Consider the following 22969-nt stretch of genomic DNA (forward strand, 5'->3'; position numbering starts at 1 on the left):
CACGTACCTATTACTCTCGAGTTAAATCATTACATTTGCCACTCGATTGTAAATTTCGATAGGATGTGCTTTGTAAGAGCGTAACTGCTGTGCATAATGTATATATAATACATACAATCGTATATTAAAATTATATATGAGGATTGTGTATGTAAAGTGAAAGGAACGACGATGGCGAATGAGAAATTAATAAAGAAGAAAAAAAATAAATAAATAAATACTAGGATGGGCAAAAAAAAAAATAATAAAGAAAAAAGGAAGGAAGAAAGGAAGGAAGAAAGGAAGGAAGGAAAGAGCAAAATTATTGTCCGAGGAAATCATGTGTCTTACATATGGCAAATAGAACTGAGAAATTAATAAGCGATATTTCTCTTACAACTCAATCGGTTGCAAATAATAGGTGTATTTCTCTCGTTAGAAGGAGTAAAAATGTAATAGTTTCATAATTGCCAGAGAAAAGATATAGATTACAAAGTCACGAGGTCTGCTTTGTCTTGTTATAATCAAATACTTTATATTATGTAGTACAGATTGTCATTAAACGTGTGAACGAAACATTTGTATTTTTTTCACGATCTCTCTCTCGTTTTTAATTTTCTATTTTTTCTTTTTTAATATAAGTTTATTCGGGCACGAGAATTCAAAGATATGCAGCTTATTCTCTTTATTGATATAAATTTTTTTTTCTTTATCACGCGAAACGATTATCACCCAACCATTTTAATGAAACTATTGAAAAAAGTAAAAAAATAATAACATTAATTCCGCATGAAAATATTCGAAAGGAGAATTAGTGTGAGTTTATAATCAAATAAATATTTTAATCTATTATTATATAACCGTTCTCTATTGTAAACGATCGATGTTTAGATTGTAAATTGTACATTGTCTTTTTTAATACGTCATTAAATTATTCTCTCAAAATATCTACCCATACTGTTTTACGTGACGTAAATAACATGTGCATATTTGCATATGTGCACAATCAGTGGAAAAAAGTATTTTAAAAGGTTTCACATTTATTTTAATTACTTTAATTGTGTTATTTTATGCGTTTTAATTCTTTGTAAATAATTACGTAAAAAAATGTTAAATCTGATATAATAATGGTGTAATGTATATAAATAAGTATACAGATAAAAATTAAATAATACATAGGTGTGATTTTGGTTTTTTGTTAATTTAAAAGAATAAGGATGCAGGTAAGTTTTATTACGGTTTTCAATAATTAGATAATTTGATATATTTCTACGTAATTTTTAATATCGCTTGTATACCAATGGGTGTTTTTAATTTTTAACTACAACGTACAACGTATTTGTTTAATTAATATACTTTGGTACAAGTTCGTTTAATATATACAAATTAAATATTATATGTGTACAAGATTTAAAAAAATATTTTACTACTTTATTAGTTATTAACAGCTTATGCGATCTTGTATAATTTCACTCATTTTCTTAAAATAATAAGTAAAAACAGACAAAAATAATACAGGTAAACATTTCATAATGTATAAAATAGTAATATTATAACAGAATATTATAACAGAACATTTTGTTAAAATTACAGAAAAGAATTTTCAATACATATACATATATATATAATATAGAAAATGTAAATACAAATTATAAGCATTATTTATTTCATTTGTTCTTTAATCAAAATAACGATGGTATGTTAAGATATAATGTGACTAGATGATAAATTGATGTTATATTACAGAAAGATTTGTAATGACGGTATTTAAAATTGTTATGGACTTAGCTTTGGATTATAATTTGTTTCGATTAAAAGGACTAGATAATATTTCTATTTAAGATATACTGTTTGTAACATGAAGTTTTTATATTTTTAAAAGTTTTTGTTTTTTTTGTCATTCCTTAGACTTTAAAAATAAATTGATTACTATAGAAATAAAATTATGACAATAAAATATTTCATTGCATTAACTTTCTACTTGCTTAAAGTATCGTTATACGTAAGTCTAATTCTTGGAAAAATTTGTTTCTAATTTACATATAAAATTTTGGACTATTCAGGCCTTTCAAATCAAACAATCAATTCAGTTTGTTCGAAGTCAAGTCGGAGTAAATTCAGAAATGATAATGAGGATACGATATTTTGTGAGTTTTAAAATACAATTATAAATTAAACAACAAAAAAGGTTCGTGGTAATATATTTCTAGCTCATCAATTGTCTTTGTTGATTTTGTTTTGTTAACTTAGCTATTTCTGCGCCTAATATATCAACGCTATCCTGCAAATACATAAAGATATATAGAATTATATATATATAAAAATATTAATTACCTTTAATTAATTGCATATGTAATGTCTTTTAATTACCCTCAAAGTCATATTTTTTAATAATATATCTTCCACTACGGCTTGTAGTTTTTGATTAATTTCTAAAGAAAGTTCTAAACTCATGTTGTCATCTGAAACTCTTTGATTGTAGACAGATGCCATTATACCTCCATATCTTGCTAATTCTGCCTATAGTTTACATTAAAAAAATAAATATGTTAATTTACATATAATAGTATAAAAATATATTTTGGGATTCTTTATATATCCTAAAAAAATTGGATAAAAAATGTATAATCCTACAAGTAACTTACAGTATTTTTCCTGCTTTTGATAAGCTATAATGACAAAAATAATACGCATACTATATATTAGTATGCTTTAATTTCTAAATATTGTTAAAGTATTTTTACCAAGTCGGGATAAAGAAATCGTTTCAATATTTTAAATGCTATAATAACGAAACTATTATAAAATTAATTAATTACCTTATGCTTATCTCTTTCATTACTACCCATGGCACCAGAATTCTCTTGTAAAATATAATGTTGTATTATTTTTGTTTTCTTCTGTATTTCTTCGACTAACGTTTGTGCATGTCCTTCCAGGAATTCGATTTTTTCTAATTTTTTTACATTATCATTTTGTAAACTCACAATGCGATCCATTAATAATTTTGTATTAGGTTCATTAGAATGAATATAATTTTCACCATTAGTGTTGTTATCAGATAAAGTACCATTCGGTATTTCACCTACACGATAACACAAAAAATTAATAAAATTAAAAGTCAATATTAAAAAACAAAAATCACCAGTATAATGTTAAGGAGAAAAAAATATATATATTTAAAACTATGAAACCTGTATTTAAGGATGTATTAGAACCAGCTCTTGATGCAACAATCAATGAATTACTAGATGAAGATAACTGAAATGCCTCCAATTTTTTACGACACTGCTGTAACTCTCGTGTTATTTCTTTCATATTTCTTTGTTGTTTTCTTTTAAGTACTTCATTTTCTCCTTGACTATCTTCTAACTTTTGTGTTAAGCTCTGAACAAGTTGTGTTTGCTCTGCCACATGTTTCGCTAAGATTTCACATTCTTCAATTCTTCTTTTTTGTTCGGACGTTAGATTGTCTTCAAGCAATTTTATTTTATTTTTCAATTCATTCACTTGATCACGAAGTGGACTTTGTTCTTCCTCAAGCTGTTTAGTTTTTGTTTCAAGTGCAGTAAATTCTGATTGAAGACATACGTTTTTATCTGTTAACTTTTGTGTAAAATCTAACATAGCGGCCTCGCGTAAACGACATGCATGTATATCAGATCCTAATTCTTGATTTGTTAAATGCAATTTTTCTAATTCACCTGACGTAGATGTTAAACTCTTCTCTGCTCTATATAGTCAATATAAATATATATAATATTTATAGAAAACTAATTTTTATTTATAAAAAGTTATCATTTGTAAATCAAAGTATAAATACTTACTCTTGTAATTGGGATTTTAATACTTCAATTTGTGAAATTTTTTGGGACAAATCAATAATTTCCGTTTGTCGTTGTTCCGCTAGAATCTTCAAATTATTAAGAGTATCTTCATATTCTTGCTGCCTTATTTCATAATTTTGTATTTTTATAGTAAGTGCGTTGTTTTCTTCAATTAATAATTGCTGTCTGTTTAGTAATGTTTCAACTTCTTTTTGTAATTGTAAACATAGCATTTCCTTATCCTCAGTTACATATCTTTCTAAAATCAATCGTGCTTGTTGCTCTTTAAGCTGCTGATCTAATGTTATAGCTTTATTTTCTTCAGATAATTGAAATTTTCTAATAGTCTGTTGTGTGTCTTTACGTACTTGTTCACACTCCTCCTTCATTTCATTAATTCTACTCTATAATTATAAATATAACGTTAAATATAATACAAAGCTTAAAGAACGTTAAAGAATCTTTCATAATGAAATATTAATGTTTAACAATTTATTTCATTTATTTTCTTACCAAAGCTTTGTCAAGTTTTTGCTGTGTTTCTTTTTGCGATTCCATTTCCGTTTTTAATTTATTTTGGGACCACTTGAGTTTAACTTCTTTCATCTGTACATCTGCGTTAAGCCTTTCAACTTCTTTCTGCAATTCAGTTATTTCACGACATTTCCCATCCAATATATTACATATTCTGGTTTTCTCTCCTTGAAGCTGCCGTAATTTATTCTGCAAGAGTTCCTGCTCTTTTGTAACATCTTTCAATTTACGTTCAGCATATTCTCTTGCCCTATCGAAGATATAATATTAAACAAAAATATCTTTTTTGTCAAGATTTTTTTTAAACTTTTCTGTCACAGATAATATACCTTTGTGTATCAATAAATTGTTTCTCACTGACTGCATACTTTATTACCATAGATTCCATTTCTTTATTAGCAGCAGAGTGTTCCCTTTTTAATACGTCCTGGGTAGCTAATGACGAACGCAATTCAAACGTTAATCTATCTACAGTTTTTTCTAATGTTTCGATTTGTATTTTATAAAGTTCTCCGTTTTTTTCTGTTTCCAACGTGGCATTTCTTGCTTCTAAGGCTTCTACCCTTTCTGATAATTTAATATTATTAGCTTTTAATTTGGCATAATCTTTCAACAGTGTTAAGTATGAGGGTTGCTGTAATAAATTAGTTTCATAAGAATTTTCATCATTTACTGAGTGATTTTGACATCCAGCTAAATTTTCTTGCAATATTACTCCTATAAAATATTTGCAATTAATAAGTGAAAATACAATTGTAATAGATTAAAATAATCATTATTTTTACCATCTGTTGTTGTTAAAGCTTCTTCAGCTTGGGTTGTAATATGCTTTTCAAAATTGTTTAACTTGCAATTATTTGTAATATTTGTTGATGTATCATTAATTAAGTCAATAGAAGGTGGGTTTAACATTGAAGAAACTTGATATTTGGAATTGTTCTCATTTGATACATCTTTTTGTTCATCTTTTTTGGCCTGTTCTATTACAGATTCAACTGGTGAATTTGTAATCTTTGTTGTTGTATCACATTTCGTAGGAGGCAATAAATATTTAGGTGATAATTCCGTCTTCGAAGAAGCTGCATTTATATTCTTCTTTTCATTACTACTCATATATCCTGAGGTATATTTCATAGTTAAATGTTGAGGTAACAATGCTTTCTCCATAATATTTGTCGATTTCTCTGTGATGAAATTAATAAAATTCCTACTTCTATTAATAAAATGTGCATTAGATTGTATTAAACTCATTGGATTTGTTGGCAGTGGTATTCTTACAAGTCTACTGTCGTCATTGAGAGTTGGTCGATACATGGAAGTACCATCTACTTTTCCTTTTTGCACAGAAATTTCAGATGGTTGTAATTTCATTTCTTGTTTAAATTCTTTATCCATACTTTCTGACAAATTCGATAAAACATTAAATTTATTTATACATTCCATATCTTTACTAGTTTCTTCTGTCGATGTTGCATTCATTTCAACTACTTTTGTAAAATCATCATCATCATTATTATTATTATTATTATTTTGTAAATTTTTTAAATCTAAATCTTTTTCTATTGAAGAGTTAGAAGAAGTGCTTACAATTAATGACTGTTTAGTTGTGGGTGTTTCTAATTTAATATCATACATATTAACTTCAGATGCATTACTAATAACTGTGTCAGTCTCAGATGTCTTATCTAGATTTCTATGCAAATGATTGATATACGATGAATTATTAGAAGATAATTCTTGAAAATCTTGTTCATTTGGAAGATCAAGGTTCATCGATGATAATGAATTCGTATCTTCTTCATTTGGAATGCTATTCGTATGTACACTTGTTTCAATGATATCATCAGCCTTAATACTGACTCTGTTTAACAATGAATTATTTTCATTTGAATTATTATCTTTTCTTAATACTTCATTATCACCTTCGTCTTCTAGCTTATTCTCTTTAGAATAAATTTTCTCATTTTCTTCAGTGTTATTTTGTTTTATATTTTCATTTAAAGGCAGCAGACAATTATCTGTTAAATAAATGTTAAACAAACTGAATGAAATAATCGATTAATACCTTCGATATATAATATATTCATAAAGAAACTTATTCATTAATTAATATTTATATCGTATACAAGCAAATGTATGACTAAAGTTAATCTTTTTTTTTTATTGATTATATACCTTTAATCGGATCTTTTTTAAATTTACTTATAGAATCGATATTATCAAATTGATCTTCGTTTGAATACAAATTTGACTTATTCACATCCATTTCAAAAAAATCACTTTTTATTTTTTTGTTAAATTAATATGGACTTCATTTGATTCTATTGAAATTTCACGATTAAAATATTTAACGCACGTTAACACTTTACAATTTTAAAAATATTTGAATACGTGGCAAGGCTTGATGAACGCGAAAAGAACCTTTAAAGGAGCAGAGAAAGTAACCTAAAATCCGTAGTATTTAACTGTCAATGCACCGACATGTTTGCATCAATTGCATTCATCGCTACTATACATCTGAAAAACATTCGATTACAGTTGCAGTCATAAAATCCATGCATATCGATATATACGATATATATATATATATATCGATTATTATCGATTATCAGAATTTTATCGAAATCGTATTATAAGACAGAAAAAAGAAAGAAAAGCCATCTAGGTAGTTTTTTTTTCCTTGAAACTTTTTTTTATCTTAAATCTTCGTACTAGTTGACCGTGTGGCTTTAGGAATGAATAAAATTTGAAATTAGTTCTTACACCACACGCGCATTCATAAATAATTGGATAGATATAATATATTTATAATATTTACATATAATTTCTAAAGAAAAATGGTAGTCGACGATATTAATAAACTTGTATTAAAATTAGTACAAGATATTCATTACGGGTATGTAGGATTTTTGTCTTAACCCCAAATATAAGATTGACTAAATAAGTGATGCATTTTTATATTTCAGAGATATCCAAGGAACTTATAACATTGTTATTGCTACTGTTTGCGTATTTAAAGCTATTATTAATTGTTCAGAATGGAATACTGCAAAGTAAGTTTTATACCTTACCTTATCTTATATTTTATGTATCTAAGATTGATAAAATGATGTAACAAGATATATTTGCTTGAAAGAATCATGAATCATTTAGCTTATTTTTACTGAGTTAATCTAAATTAAAATATTTCAGTAAAGTTAGACTTCATAATTAAAAATAGAAAAGAAAAATGTTTATATAATTTTATGCCTAATATAAATGTTTTGTCTTCTTATTTTACCGTACTTAAATTACTCTCGTAGATATTTTAAAACATTAATCCTGTACATATTTTAAAACACCATGTATAATAGCATAATAATAATTTAACTATGTATATTTTTTTTTTATGTAGAAATTTAATGGATATTATTACAAAAAATGGAAAATATTTGATCGAATCTGTTCCACTTGAAGCATCTATTGGAAATATGGTCAGACGTATATTGCGAATAATTAGGGAAGAATATAGATCAGAGCTTAAAAATAAAACTGAAGAAACGGATACTCAGGAATCATTACATAAAATTCTTACTGCTGAATGTGATCAAGACACCAATTATGATATAATTGTACCTACCCTCAAATCAGCACTTATTGAACATATCAATGAAGTCGAAGTGGAACTAGAAACATGGTAACTTAATATAATGTAGAATTAGGCACTTTTATACAAAATAAAATGGGCAATTGTAAGGAAGTTGATTAAAAGTCCTCAAATAGCTCAAAGGTTAGAGCAATCGTGTGAAAAGTGGAAGACTCAAGTTCTAATCTCTGTCCTAATTTTTTTGACAAGTTTTACAACGAAGTAATTTTTTGTTCTCTTGCAGTAAATTAAATCCTTTGTTTTATAGTTCAATAAATATCACGCAACAAGCTTCGGAGCACATCCATTCCAATGAAATCATAATGACTATTGGTAAATCTAATTTAGTCGAAGAGTTTTTTAAAAAAGCTGCTGCAACAAGAGCTTTTGAAGTTATAGTGGCCGAAGGAGGACCATCTCTAAATGTAAATATGCATTTACTTAATAATAATATCTAATAATTATAGTAGTTTTATATATTTTAATTATATTATATTACTTATTATTTATATATATAGGGTCATGAAATGGCTGTAAATCTAGCCAAAGCTAAAATTAAAACTACTTTAATATCTGATGTGGCAATTTTTGCAATGATGTCACGTGTAAATAAAGTAATTATTGGTACTCATACTGTCATGGCTAATGGAGGACTAAGAGCTATTTCAGGTTCACATACAGTTGCTCAGGCTGCTAAACATTATTCTGTTCCCGTAATGGTGTTACTACCTCTATATAAACTTTCACCACTTTATTTATGCTCACATGAACAGGATGGATTTAATCTACATATTTCTCCTACGCAAAGTGTATTAGATGGAGCTAATGAACCTCTTATGGAAAATATTTATGCTTATAATCCAGTATTTGATTTCGTACCTTCTGATCTTGTCACATTATTCATTTCTAACACGTAAGTCATTTACATTATTAATTTTATTTTGCAAAAAAAATTCATTTCAAACGATTTTTATTCTTTTATTTCAGGGGTGGAAATGCACCATCATATATTTATAGATTACTTAGTGAGCTTTATCATCCGGATGATTACGAACTATAGCTTTACTAGAATATTTTAATTTATAATATTATAATAATATGAATGAGTTAAATGGCTCCTGATTTAGTTCAGACAATTTCTATTTAAACATCAAATCTAACGTTTATATAAAAACATATAAGATCCTTTTATAAAACCGATTATAAAATATGTTGTCCTAAATGGAGGATTCTTACATAGATATAATCTTCATTTGTACTTATGTAAAAAATTTTAATTGTATCAAATAATACTGATAGCTATGCAATAGAATGTATATCCTTAAACAATGTATTTATATTACAGTGCTATAAAATTTTTAACAATATTTATACAAACATATATACAATGTGTTAACTATACATAAGAATTCCAATTACTTCCATCTTCAGGTTGCAAAGAATTAGTAACCAATAGAATAACATCGACGACCCACCATACTCCAACACCACCTACTGTCAACAATTTACCCACTGCAGTTCCTGTTTGTCCAAGGCAAAATCGATCCATGCCTAGTACACCTAACAATATGCTATAAAGTAGCGTAGTTACAAAAAAATGTTCACTGTATTTTATGCAAGGAACACCTTTGCGAAAAAATGTTCTAGAACCAAAACATTCTATGTCTGGCAATACAGTACAGAATACTTTAGTTTTTTCCACATCTTCATAGCGCGATCCTCCAAACTGAAAATGGAATATTTAAACAAATGTTGATGAATCTTTAAGAAATTTGTTTACTCTTACATTCTGATCTATACCTTGACACAACCGAAACCTGTTTCTTCTTTTGCAGTTTTATTTCCTTTATGATCAACTGGATCTTCACATTCGATGAATTCCTTTGGACTAAAAAAAGGAAGGATTTTCGATGAATCTTTTTAAATCTCCTTGACTTATTAAAGACTAAACTGATATATCAATTATTGAAGGTCATTTGAGATAAATAATATCCATGTACTCACAGAAATTTGCACAATACCAACGGACCTAACGGTTTATACTCTAGTTGTGGTTCCGTACTTTTATTTGTTGCCGTAACTACCAAACATTCGATCAAATTCCAGTAAAATCCGATAAGAATGAGAAATGTCGGATCTAACCTCATTTTGTCAAATATAACATCTTAAATGCATCGTCGTATTAATTGACAGGTTTATATTCGAAAAGACTGATTATTCGTTGGTTATATTAGGAGAGAGAGGGAGATAAATAAAAAGATCAAATTAGTTCTAGTCGAAGTCTCAAGATAAATTATTGTTATTACTTTTTTCTTATTGATCTACGTGACATTTTCGTCTCATCTCTTTTCATTATATTGAAAAGTTGTCAAGGATAGAGAGAAACTACATTTCGATACGAGTTACATTCGATAGATCGTTCCGTAAAGTAATAACAACCTGCGATTGGTCATATGCATTCGCCATGATTGTACGTCGACCAATCATTGCATTCTTTAATCTCGAACTGATGTCACGTGTGTCGGTCTCTCTCGCACGCAACTAGTGGCTCCCCAAAAGATGCACACCCAAAACGCTTTTGTTTTGTCAGTCGTGCAGTATGTGCTAAGAGAATAGTCAGTCGGTGTTTGGATTCGTCGTCGGGTCGTTCGTCCGTGAGAGTTTCTACGACACGGACGAAGGGTTTCGCGTTGTCTTGACTTGTCGAGGGGGCATTACATCTACTACGACGAATTCTTTCAATCTAAATAACCGTAATTTTATGTACAACAATATGCACGAAAGAGAAGAATTTCATAGAGGTTGTTCATCAGGACAATCTAGTCAAGCACCACCACCACCAGCAGCCAGAGCACTCGGTTTGGACGCCTTGCATGGATTGTGTAAAGAAATTTATCCTGACCAAGGCAATCCTCTCACCGTCACAGCTGTTGTAAAATATTGGTAAGAATTTATAACCAACAAATTTAACTAGTTAAGAACTTATACGTAAATATTGTGTTTTGATGTAATATTAAGTCTATATTTGTATCAAATATATCATTAGTTTCAATTAATTAGTATTAAGATATAATAATTGTTTTAGTATGTCGATGAATTCTCATAGTTAGGGAGAATTTCGCTGTCGGGTATTGTTTTGAAAAGTTGTATATATATATATACACACACATGACGATAACAAGAAAAGTAAAAGAATCTAGATTATTATAATTCGATTCTATTCTTTTTCTATATTATACAATGTTCGACTTTCTCAATGATAAGAAGATTATTTCAGTGATGTTAATCAAATAGAAATAATTATATCGAAGCATTTAATTAGATTATTTTACGTTAATAAATGGATCGATGATTACCAATAATCAATCGATAGCTGCCATTTTGATGATAGCAGCGCCACCATTTAATATAATAGATTTCTATGAAAAAAAGAATTCGAATTGCGTTGCTGGACACAGTTTGGTATGCGTTAGAACAAAAAATGCCAAGCGTTTAAACGTCATGAAGGAGGAAAAGGGTAGCTTATATTTAGCCACCCTTCGTTTGTCATGTATATACGAGTCTAGCCCGGATGTACAATCAAATAAATCGAATTTCCTGTGTACTTATTTGCAGGTTGGGTGGTCCTGATCCTCTCGACTATATAAGCATGTACGAAAATCCTGGCTGTCCCGAACTAGGCGTGCCTCCGCATTGGCATTACGTGAGGTAAGTATCGAATTACTTCTTATTTCCTTTACCAGAATGTTTAAATAGATGTTTACAGTAAGATGTGCTTCTAATACGAACGTGATCTTTAAAAGGCATAACATTTATGATGTAAATAAAAAACATCGTTATGTAAATTATATTACAATATTATAATAATTATATATCCCCTTCTAGGTACTTACTATATTTGAACATCTTCGAAATGAATCTATTGTTTAAATACTTTAACTCTCTTTCCTTTTACATTCTATAATTACTTCAATTAAAATAATATATTATATTCAATAAAATCTATTTTCTAGATAAGCGTTTTACAAATTATGTTTTGCGGAACATTGCTGGGTTACGTGAAAAATTATACCAAAAAAAAAAAAAAATAATACAGACCTCGTATAATTTTAATTTCAACTTTTATATTTTTTACTTGCTTTATTTATTATTAATCTATCCTATGTAAAATAACCAAGACGTTTCATCATAGGAAAAGTTTAAGAAACGTTGTTCTAGATTTTTGTTGTCATTTCAAAATGGCCAGAAATGACGATGAGATTTTTTTTACATATCTCTTTTTATTCTAACACTGATATTCTTTTTTTTTATTATAGAAGTTAATAAATCCATCAAATGACAATCATCATCTTACTATCTAAATTTTGCGAATAGTTATTTCGACTCGAAGTAAGAATGTTATTCTACGTCAAAAGATGAACATCTATCGAACGTGGGCGATTCATTTTGCTCTCATCGCTCTGCCACATGCTTCTTCTTCCTTTTCTCTTCTTCGAGGCATCATTCATTCAGAAAAGACAGCCCTTCGTTTTTTATGCCATAGGGGAAGAGAGACGCCGAGCTAAAGAAAGAGATAAAAAAAACGGGAAGTCAGGCATTCGTTAATGTCACCCTGTTTAGGTAGAAGTGTGCCCGTGGCCTCTTTGTACAAGCCCGCGAGCTTTATGTACACGAGTACGCGCGCGCGCGCGTACAGCTCATGTACACGGCTAGGTGAAAATTTATATACATACGTACGTAAATATATAATAAAAAAAATATTAATAATATATATATAATAAAATAATTTTAATATATATTATTATAATATTATTGTGTGTAATATATATATATATATATATAATAATAATAATAATAATAATAATAATAATAATAATAATCACATATTATGTATATATATATTTACCTATATATATCCATAATATATACATATATATACGTGACACGTGTACATCTCGTGCATTTCAATCTCCGTCTTCCTCTTCTTCGTCATTTTAAAGACGTTCCTTCTCCCTCTCTTCGGTACATCCCTATATTTTCTTTAATTTTCGTTCCCATCCTCATTCCAGTCGTAATATAATTCATCCTATAAAAACCATCGGCAGCATTTGTCCTTCAAAAATCAAGCTTACTAGAGAAAAAGAAGAAGGAGGAAAAAAAGCGAACAAAAGGTCCTTCCTCTTCGATTATTTTTATTCCTAAGAAGTAGTCGATTAATTCGTTCAATACGTTTTTTCATTCGCGTCGAGTGAATCCAAGTATCTGTATATATGTATATGGTATATAGGAAATAGAACGGTATGAATTGAAGAAGAGAGAATGAGAAAGAAAGAAAGAGTCTCTTGACGAACGAAAGGATTTCGTCGTAGCCACGAGTTCCGACAATATCTGCATAACGAGCGACAAGTGGCTTTTCGCTAAAGGGCATCTTTTCTTCCTTTCTTTTTTAAAGTGGTCCATGCTTCTTCGATTTCAAGCAGCTGCTCTAATAGTTCGTGCCTTTCTCTATATATAGATGACGATAGGGCGCAAGAGGATGAAGTCGTTGAAAAGCTCAAGGAATCGGAAATAGAAGCACGAGACTTTCCTCTTTTTCGTCTGTCCGGACTAAATATAATCTGCCATTGACCGTACCTCTTGACTTTTTTCTATTTCTTTTTTATCTTTTTTTCTTTCCCTAAAGGAAGATAGAGAGAGAGAGAGAGAGAGAGAGAGAGAGAGAGAGAAAGCTATTTTCTATTTTACACAATATATGAAGCATTATCCTCATTTCATTTGAATTCAATGTTATTAAATATGATTTTAATTGTAACAATTTTTATTGTTAATCGAAAGGGAAATGATGTATCTTTTTTTATTTGATTATTTTTCTCTGATCTTTTTAGTTTGGGTCTTTCCGATTTGCATGGAGATGGAAGGTTACATCCAAAAAGTGGTCCAGGACGTCCAAGTGGTTTTGGTTTTGAACTCACCTTTAGATTGGTACGAGAAAGAGGCGAAACTACTCCACCTACCTGGCCAGCTAACGTAATGCAACAACTGGCTAAATATGTCTTTAACTCTGGCAACATGTTACTCCCTGGTGATCACGTTTCATGGCATGCTCCTCTGGACAATGGCAGTGGTCGCATCACGCAAATTTTAATGGGCAGAGATCCTCAATTGCCGGCATCCGTTTCAACTCCTCATGGCGAAGTACTTTCTCTTGATAATTTAATTTATTATATATGGAATAATATATAATAGAGCTAATCGCATTATATTAATTTTATCTAATTATTTGTTTGTTTTCTAGGTTTCATTTGTACAAATTGTTGGTGTTACTTCCGAGGAGTTACAATCGGCTCAACATTGGAATGGTCTAGGAGTAGTAAATCTTTTGAAAACGACTAGAGGTTGCGGCCCGTGGTTGCTAACGAATATGAAAAGGATGCATTCTGTTATGGAAGAGGATCCTTCCGTAGCTGAAAAAATTCAATGTGGTATTGAAAGGGAAGGATCCAATTTAAGTGGCGTTTCTGCGAAGTGCTGGTATTATATTTAAAATTAAAATATATTTTGTTTCTTTTTCGAATGAAAATAAATGTTACGAATGAAGATTTACAATCGCAGTATCATGACACTTTTAGGTGGGTACAAGTTAGTGGTGACAAAAATACAGAAAAATATAGAGAAAGTAAAGAAGATTCTGACGATGAAGATATTAAACCTATAATAAAGACAGAACGATTATCTCCTTGTGAACAAGAAAGAGATACAGGCTTCCATGATATGAATTGTGTCAAAGTTTTACCAGGATTACACTTAACGTTTAATCTGGAGGCTGGTTCTTTGCTGCCATTAGCAATAAAGTGAGTAGACGAATTTATTCATAAGATTTATTTTTAAGCATGGTCATAATGTAAAACAATGGATGATCATTTACAGATTGATATTTTTTATTGCAGAGGACGAGTCATGCACGGAAGGCATTTTACGTTTAAATCCATATTATCTCATACAGCTGTGACGATAGTAGCTCCCTCGGTTACAGGCACTTTGGTATCCAAAGAAAAACCATATGTTATTCAGGGTCCTTGGTTACAAGTTTTACTTCCCGAAGATTTATCAGAAAAAATGGCTAACGAATTTCAAGTCTTGAATACGCCAGAACAAGTGAGTCTTACAATTAGATACGATTAGTCAAATTTATATTTACCGTTGTACTTGAATGATTTTTTTTACTTTCATATTTATTACAGATTCAATTACCAAAAACATTTTCTTGGCCCGAACATAAATTGGTTATAACCGTTGTAAATGACTGAAAATAAAATAAATAATATAGAATAGGTAAAGTCCTGTGACGAATCTCACGGAAAAATTTCGTTCGTATTCTCTAATGTTTAAGTACGTAACATCCATTGAGAAGGATTAAAGTATTATACAGTTACATTAAAAGGCAACTTCGAAACGGATATTTATAACGCGATCGCTTTTTTTTTACGAATATACACATTTTGTAAGTTTATGTAATTTATGAATATTATAAATCGTGCATTAGTTTGTATGAATATATGATACGTAGGGAAGAATTACAAGAGCCTATATAAAAGTGGAGACGAAATATTTTTAATAACGATTTTAAAAGAAACAAGCAGGTTGTCGTGTATCAACGTATTTAAGTACGTACAATGTATGTACATTGATAAGTAGCAATAGAAACAAATGGAAGAGTCTCTCTTATTAAATGGTGCCTTATGTTTCGTATTTAATAATGTATATAATAAGATATAACTTATTATATAAAGTGTATAGTATTTAAAATACCATATAAAGTGTATAAAGTATAATGGTATTTAAAATACGGTTTTACACATTGTTATGTATAATAAACGTTTACACAAAGACGATGTGAGTTTCAGATTCTAAAATTATTTCAGTGAATTTATAAAGATTTTAAAAATTGATAGAATATCTATTATATTACCTTGAAAAAAATAATCCTTTCATGTTTTATTCAACAAGATCTTTTTCCGAGATCGTATTCTGGAGACGTTTTACGTATCGACCCCTACGTTTGCCAGATTTTTTACATGTGCAATACTGATAGTCATAAGCTTTAGAATTTGCGTTTAAATGATTATTTTCCTGTTTTATTTTTCGATCAAACCAAGTCCATATTTTCATCCGTGGATTCTGAAGTATCATAACATTGGAATTTATAATGTAAATTTAATCTTTAATATTATAATGCTACTAAATATCAAAAACCAGATAACTCTTGATAAAGTTTAAAGTTTTCATTAAAAATCGATTAATTTAATCTTATTAAAGTTCAAGTGCGAAACGTGTTACCTGGTTTTTGTATCATAGCCATCAATGTCATTGCTGAAGCGAATTCTCCAATATTTCATTTGAGCCCATTGAGACTCCAATATTTTCTGTCCTAGATCCTTTCTACAGCAAAACCATTCCTCGTACCTGCTTCACCAATCTCAAAACTATCCTGATAGCTTCGATCCAAAGAATGACGACGATGCACGCGGATGCGAAATCTTCCACGTCATCGCATTTGATGCTTTTGATGACATTAACGATACCATGAAAAACGTTCAAATACGTTCTCATAGAGTCAATACAGAGATCCCTAAGGAAACACATCACTTGGAAGAATAAGTTCATCATAGCAAGTATAAATTCTAGCATTCTCGCTAAGAAATCCAAAAAAATGTCCAGTAAGGATTCGAAGGTGTCCCATGACCAACACGTGACGCGCGCGAAGAACTCGGTGAACTGTTCGGAAACATTCGATAGCCTTTTTTTCATGATCGATCATTCATTTATACCAATACTATAATAATTTATTTTATTTACGTCAGGGTTTTGATACGCGACCATGGATTTAATTGGAAAATTCGTATTTCTTTCGCGTGATTAACAGGGAAGAATTCAAAAAAGGTTAAAAGGTACACGAAGTTGAAGATGAAGTTGTCATTATTATTCGCTTAGATAATCAATAATTAACATTCTTTTATTTTCGATTAATAATTTTATTTCTTTGACGATATTTTGTAAGATATACAAATTGATTATGACAATTTTGTTTTTTTTTTTTTTTTTCATCTACGAACTATCGATTTTACAGAATGATAGTAGAAAATTGTAGCGACGGTGAAAAGCTAAAACGGGGTAGCAAATTATGCTTACGTATCATAAGGTATAAGCTTACAAAATTATTCACAAGATTGACTTTCATTTTGTTCGATGCAAAGCGGCGGCCTGTTTTAAAATATCGTAACGTGGCAGTTTTCGTTATTATTTGTGTTTAGAAAATGATTAAAACGTAATTAGATATATCCCTTCCTCATTCATTGGTCGAAGTAATTGTTCTTTAAATTGAAATTGTTTTCGTTTAAACGAGTCCGAAAAAAATAGGTAATATTAAAATGATCAAGGATGTTTCCTTGATCTGAGTGGTCCCGTTACACGCATCTGCATCATTACAAGATTGAACGCAGCCCCGAACGTATCTAAAAATTGGATAAATTATGTCGAACGTTGTCATCAATTATAATTATATCATTCTAATGTATAACATATTTTTTTTCTTTTTTTAAATTACTTATCGTCAAAGTAGAAACCACCACAGTGAGACATTCTTATGATCTCAGAATCCGTAGTAAGGGTTCCACTATCCAACGCGCAGCTTCTGACAGTAAGCGAAATGCCGGTTTCGTCTGAAAAATGTCTACTATAATAAAATACTCGAATCGTTTATTTTTTTATATGAAAAATCACCATAGATCCCAGCTATTTTGATACAAGCGGTTGCAGGGAAAAGACCATCTCGACCTTTGCGGCCACCCAAACAAGGTGACTCCAAAAATGCAAGACTGCCATTATTGTGAAAGGGATCGTCACAGGGTTTGTTATCGCCGTCGATCGAAACACATTTAAAACAATCGATGGCCCAAGCTTAAAATAGTAGAGAAAAGTAAAAAACCAATTTAATCTTTGAATAAATAGATAGAGAGAACAATAGAAAATCAAACAACACGTTAAATACTTTCGACACTTGCCAAACAACCGTCGTATTGATTTTCTCACGCCATTGCAAATCATCATTAAAAAGATTCATTGATCAACAACTAATATTAAAAAAAAAAAAAAATAGAGAGAAAGAGAGAGAGAGAGAGAGAGAGTAAAAAACTGACCTCTTTGTAGAAGAATTATGAGTAAGACGAGAATGGAGCAAATAATCGATGGAAATTCCCGATTCATCTTCCCTTGGAAGGAAAGAACTATCTTCAGGAAAAATTCCACTAATCTTCGTCAGCTGTTGGACAGTTGAAAAAGTTGATTGAAGTCTTCGCCGACGTTCATGACAGGATCGATATCGATTGGAAAATAATTAATTGGATCGATCCTTCTCTTCAATATCGTTCCTCGATCCACCGTCCACGGTTGATCTTATCGTTCTTTGCTAGATCCATAGAGTAATCTTCTTTAGGAAGAAGGGAGTATAGGCCTCGACAACGTTCCTCGACGTATTACACTAGCTTGCTTGCTACTGACGCAGTGTTTTGCCACGACGTTGCTAAGGAGATATATATCGTAGCCTCATATCGTTGTTAGACCCCGCTGATCTCTCCTTTGAAGATTTATAACTTCATAACGGATCGATTATCTCCCTTATGCCTCACCTCATTATCCTCACCGTTAATCTGGCAAATCTCGAAGGAATTTGAGGGCAAAGGGACACGGACTAAACTCAATGCCTACCTACCGTAGATCGTTAACAGTTCCGTCGACTATCTTTCACAACAACGAAGAGAAAACGTTTCGAGAAGCTTGCGGTGCCTCGGACAAACTTACTCGACATATTTTGAATTTCTCTATTTCACAATGTAATCGCGTGATAGTGGTTTAGTAAAGAACGAACAAACGAAAGGACGATGACAACGGACTACGACGAGGATGATGATGTTCATGCGACACGCGAATTCTAGGCGCAGTTTATGATTTACAGAAATGTGACAGCGATCTATAGGAAACGGAAACGCCCGGGAAAATGCCAATATTTCTTCCTAAATACGGTTCAATTCTATCTAGGATTAAAGTAGAAATTAACTCAACAACACATACAAGATATTATTAATTTTGATATTAAACGTATTTAAACGTATTTTTCAACGTTACGCGCAATACGTAATAGAAAGAATTCTATATTAAACAACGATAAACGAAAGAATCGCGAGTAGTGATAGATTCGTATTGGATAATTCGTATTTTAAAGTCCGTAAGCGCTTGGGGAGGTAGGTAGAAAAGGCAATTTAAATAGTCGCGGGTCGCGCATGCGCGCGCATCGTCGCGGGCCAATCACCTCTCGTCGGCGCAGCGCGAGAAAGAAAAAAGAGGGAGTGAGAGGGAGAGAGGTAAGAGTGAGAGAGTGAGAGAAAGAGAAGGGGTGAGAGAGAGAAGGTTGGTTAAGGGGAGGGAGGCTTGTGCACGTCTCCTCTGCCGTAGCGACACACCGCGCACGGTTTACAACACCATCACACTAGCACAATGTGACTCTGTGTATTATTGTTTCGTACTGGGGTAAAAAATGTGTCGGTCTTTTTCGTATCCATGTTTGTTCGAGAAGTTAACGTGAGTTCGGGTTTGGGAGGACAGTGCCGCATCGCCTCGTGCCTCTGATCGTGCCTCATATCGTTCAAGGTGCGACAATAATAATGGGCCAGTCATCGAGCAACACCGGACACAGCGGTGAGTGAGTCTTCTTGCTCCTTCTCTCGCACTTCCTATATATATGTGAACCTTACGCGTTCCCCATCTCTTTCTTTCCTACCTAGTTATGTATACACATATATATATATATATACATATATACGCGTATTACATACACTCACGCACGCGGGGCCCTTTTTCCCCCATAGAAGAGAACGCGTTAAAAAAGACGACATCCTGTTTGCCAGTATTTACCATCCAAAGAGATTTCTTTCTCTATCCTACATTGTATGTTAATATCTAATTGAACTCGACTATTTTTTCTAAGCATTTATTATAACGATCCCTTTAAAGAAACATCGATTTGTTCATTTGACGTGTGACAACTTGTCACGAGTTCTTCTCGTTCCACGTCCTTCCAAACTAACCCTACGACCTTCCTTCCTTTCTTTCTCTCTTCTCTCATCTCCTTTCTATTTCTCTTTCTCTATTACTTCTCTCATTCTTCCATTCTGTCTTTTCTCTTTTTCATTTTTTTCTTTTTTTTTTTTTCTTTTTTGTTTTCCTCTTTCTTCCTCCTTCCTTTCTACTTTTCCTTCTCTCTTTCTTTTTCTTTCTTTCTCTTTCTTTCTCACTCTCTACTTCTCTCTCTTCCTCTTTCTCTCTTTCTTTCTTTCTTTCTTTGTCCTTTTCATGTACGATTTAGCAATCTGAGAGGAAGGTTCATCGCCTTCTTTCCTTTCTTTATTTCTTTTTGTTCTCTGCAAATTTCTCGTCTATACCTATCTCTCGAGAAGGACAGAAAAAGGGATAGAATATGTTCGTTTTTAAGGTTAGGTCGACCGTGCGTCGATGTAATCAAAACTACCGAAACGGTTTTTTCTCTCTCTCTCTCTCATGCAATCATGTTTTAACGCATATACACGCTGCAGTGCGTTCGTTCATTTTCATTTTTTCCTTCTTTTGGAATGAAGTACCTAAAGCTATCGCGTTATTCGTTTTGTCCCTCTCTCTCTCTCTCTCTTTTTCTTTCTTTCTTTCTTTCTTTTTTTCTTTCTTTCTCTTTCTGATTATGTCTCCATTAGGATCCAGTTACCCTTCCATGCAAAATAATCACATCCGTCTGCGATTTTTCTGCCGCATTGACTGGATCTGCGCAAAACGATCGTTATCGTATCACCAATAGGACATTTTCTAGCTATTCTACCTCATACGCCTATATAACTTTATCATATTTCTATTCTTTCTACATTATTCCTTCGTTCTCTGTTTATAATTTATTTTTTGTTTTTTTCTTTCGCTAATTACGCTAATTTTTTTCTAAACTCTCTTTCATATTTTTTAATTCATTCATTTCGCGTCGTGGAAAGAAAATAAATAGACTGTCGTAATTTCGATTTTTCGTTTGTTTACACTTTGTGCTTGAATGAAGAAGAATAATGTTCGATGATAAGGCAGGGTGTCATCTGTTTTAGCGTAATTTCGAATAATTTTACATTTTTCTCTTATTCGATTGTAGGATAAGTATTTTTAGTGCAATGCATACATAAATCGCGAAGAAAAAACTCGTATTATTAATCGTTATTTCTTCTAGATTTCATGTTTACCCAGTTGTTTATATCGTTGATAAATAGAGTTTCCGAAAATGGATATGTACGATTATTTTCTTACCGACCTGCCAGATTCGTCTTAGGGCGACACCTATGCTGGACAATTTACCTGGTCGGTAAGAAAGAAAAATGCTCTTCTGGTATGTGCAATTGTACCGGTAACAATGTAATTATTGGTTTTTAATTAAAGCTTTTTTTGTAACAAGTAACGTTATAAATATATATTGCATTTTTATTATACTATTTCAATCGTTTATAAATATATATATACTTTTGTTTTTAAATATTGTTACTGTTAATAGTTCAAGCGGATAGTAACAAATATATGTGATAAACTATTGAGCTGTTTATGCATCGTTTTATTTTAGAAAAGATAACAATGTCTACGACGTAGATTATTGTATCAACTTTGTAGTTTTTATCATTTTTAGAATTTTACAGACTTCAATGTAGTTGATTGACTTATTATTTTGTGCTTATATTATAAAGTAATTATTAATTAATTGTTTATTTATTTATTGATTATTTAATATAAAATATTTACGAGTTTTTGTATGAAAAATGAGCATTTTTCCAAGTCCTTGTGATAGGCAATACGTTTGTAGATGCATGTAATCAGGAGTTGCTCTAATAAGGGGCTTACAAAAGTTTTTTTACTGATAGATGGCGTTGTTAACCACATATATCACAAGGCATAGACGGTTGCATATCTCCAGGCTCGATATTAAGTAATCGTATTAATAATTAAAAAAAATTACCATTAATAATATATTTTTATTCGTTTCAATTAATTTGTAAAAGTATGAGAGAAATGTTTTTAGAAATTTTGTAAACGAACATACAGATACCCGTACGTTTTTCATTTTTCAAATGTGAATCCTTTTAATTGCAATGGAAAATATTCATCAACGTATATAAATTATTCATCGAGAACAATGTTTCAACGTAAATAAAACTTGTTGCGATTGAAATAATGATTTGTTTTTCGTAATAAATAATTCATTATACTTCTGCGTTAGATTGTTATGGCAAAGAGTAATAAATTTTCGAGCGTTCTGTGATCAATGAAAGAGCAACAAGCGAAGCATTTTTTTTCACATATTTATCATTTAATAGCACGTTATTTATTTTAATCGTGCTTGACGAACAGTCTGCTGGTTACTTCATCATTTAGATAAACCGAGGATGTAATGATTTCATAAAAATATTTCAAAGTCTTGTCTTGTCGTTTAATTACGATTATCTCGTTAATCATATTATAATATTATCAGATGACTCTAATTCCATCGTTGTTGAAGCAAATATTTCAACAGCTGCAACTTTTCGCACTTTACTATTACCTTTTATACTTTGGTAAGGCTTTCGATTGCTTTTTACTCGTATAAGAAGGTTGGGTTTCGAGGCTTGCAAGATGGTCCCTTGCACCCCCGTAGTACTCCTTTCCTTTTCTCTAGGTGCTCAGGTATATGTGTCGATGTATATAGTATGGGCCACAGATGTTATTGTCATATGGCAGACACACGGCCGAAAAGAAGGGTCTAGCTAGCATCGAGAGGTAGCCGAAAAACCGCGATTGCACGTTCCTCGCGAACGGATCCTCCCTAATATCGAGTCAAACACGGAGTCAATGAGTGAAAGAGATAGATAGATGGAAAAAGAAGAAGAAGAAGAAGGAGAGAAAG

The 22969-nt window shown here is 31.0% G+C and overlaps 6 protein-coding genes across 7 annotated transcripts in view; 3 read left to right on the top strand and 3 right to left on the bottom strand.

Annotated features, from left to right (window-relative positions):
* Window positions 1–1637: 1637 nt before the first annotated feature.
* LOC106793774 (coiled-coil domain-containing protein 186) lies at window positions 1638–6858 on the bottom strand. Of its 2 annotated transcripts, XM_014760973.1 has the most exons (10): window positions 6516–6858; window positions 5126–6358; window positions 4670–5057; window positions 4320–4590; window positions 3807–4210; window positions 3174–3712; window positions 2799–3064; window positions 2625–2648; window positions 2350–2499; window positions 1638–2260 (listed from the first exon to the last, which is right to left on the bottom strand). In XM_014760973.1, the coding sequence occupies exons 1-10, from the start codon at window positions 6604–6606 to the stop codon at window positions 2186–2188; spliced, it is 3441 nt and encodes a 1146-aa protein (XP_014616459.1). In that variant the 5' UTR covers window positions 6607–6858; the 3' UTR covers window positions 1638–2185. The 2 variants fall into 2 exon arrangements, with proteins under 2 accessions (XP_014616459.1, XP_014616460.1); XM_014760974.1 differs by lacking the exon at window positions 2625–2648.
* Window positions 6859–7177: 319 nt separating this feature from the next.
* LOC106793775 (translation initiation factor eIF-2B subunit beta) lies at window positions 7178–9342 on the top strand. Its single transcript, XM_014760975.1, has 6 exons — window positions 7178–7236; window positions 7307–7393; window positions 7735–8016; window positions 8234–8390; window positions 8484–8878; window positions 8953–9342. The coding sequence occupies exons 1-6, from the start codon at window positions 7178–7180 to the stop codon at window positions 9023–9025; spliced, it is 1053 nt and encodes a 350-aa protein (XP_014616461.1). The 3' UTR covers window positions 9026–9342.
* Window positions 9278–10332, bottom strand: LOC106793776 (TM2 domain-containing protein CG11103). Its single transcript, XM_014760976.1, has 3 exons — window positions 9970–10332; window positions 9766–9853; window positions 9278–9691 (listed from the first exon to the last, which is right to left on the bottom strand). The coding sequence occupies exons 1-3, from the start codon at window positions 10110–10112 to the stop codon at window positions 9362–9364; spliced, it is 561 nt and encodes a 186-aa protein (XP_014616462.1). The 5' UTR covers window positions 10113–10332; the 3' UTR covers window positions 9278–9361.
* A 163-nt stretch (window positions 10333–10495) lies between these two features.
* Window positions 10496–15855, top strand: LOC106793777 (suppressor of fused homolog). Its single transcript, XM_014760977.1, has 7 exons — window positions 10496–10908; window positions 11581–11673; window positions 13851–14160; window positions 14261–14496; window positions 14595–14816; window positions 14913–15120; window positions 15207–15855. The coding sequence occupies exons 1-7, from the start codon at window positions 10727–10729 to the stop codon at window positions 15270–15272; spliced, it is 1317 nt and encodes a 438-aa protein (XP_014616463.1). The 5' UTR covers window positions 10496–10726; the 3' UTR covers window positions 15273–15855.
* Window positions 15856–17054: 1199 nt separating this feature from the next.
* Window positions 17055–19252, bottom strand: LOC106793745. The gene is made up of 4 exons (XM_014760922.1): window positions 18162–19252; window positions 17746–17922; window positions 17570–17684; window positions 17055–17477 (listed from the first exon to the last, which is right to left on the bottom strand). The coding sequence occupies exons 1-4, from the start codon at window positions 18226–18228 to the stop codon at window positions 17360–17362; spliced, it is 477 nt and encodes a 158-aa protein (XP_014616408.1). The 5' UTR covers window positions 18229–19252; the 3' UTR covers window positions 17055–17359.
* A 181-nt stretch (window positions 19253–19433) lies between these two features.
* Window positions 19434–22969, top strand: part of LOC106793756 (protein neuralized) — an 80648-nt gene continuing 77112 nt past the window's right edge. The window contains exon 1 of the mRNA XM_014760936.1: window positions 19434–19716. Coding sequence (XP_014616422.1) covers window positions 19683–19716 — 34 coding nt within the window. The 5' untranslated portion in view covers window positions 19434–19682. The remainder of the gene's footprint in view (window positions 19717–22969) is intronic.

This window comes from Polistes canadensis, unplaced genomic scaffold (genome assembly GCF_001313835.1).
Source record: "Polistes canadensis isolate GaletaPanama2010 unplaced genomic scaffold, ASM131383v1 scaffold_18, whole genome shotgun sequence".
In the NCBI taxonomy this organism is placed as follows: Eukaryota; Metazoa; Arthropoda; class Insecta; order Hymenoptera; family Vespidae; genus Polistes; species Polistes canadensis.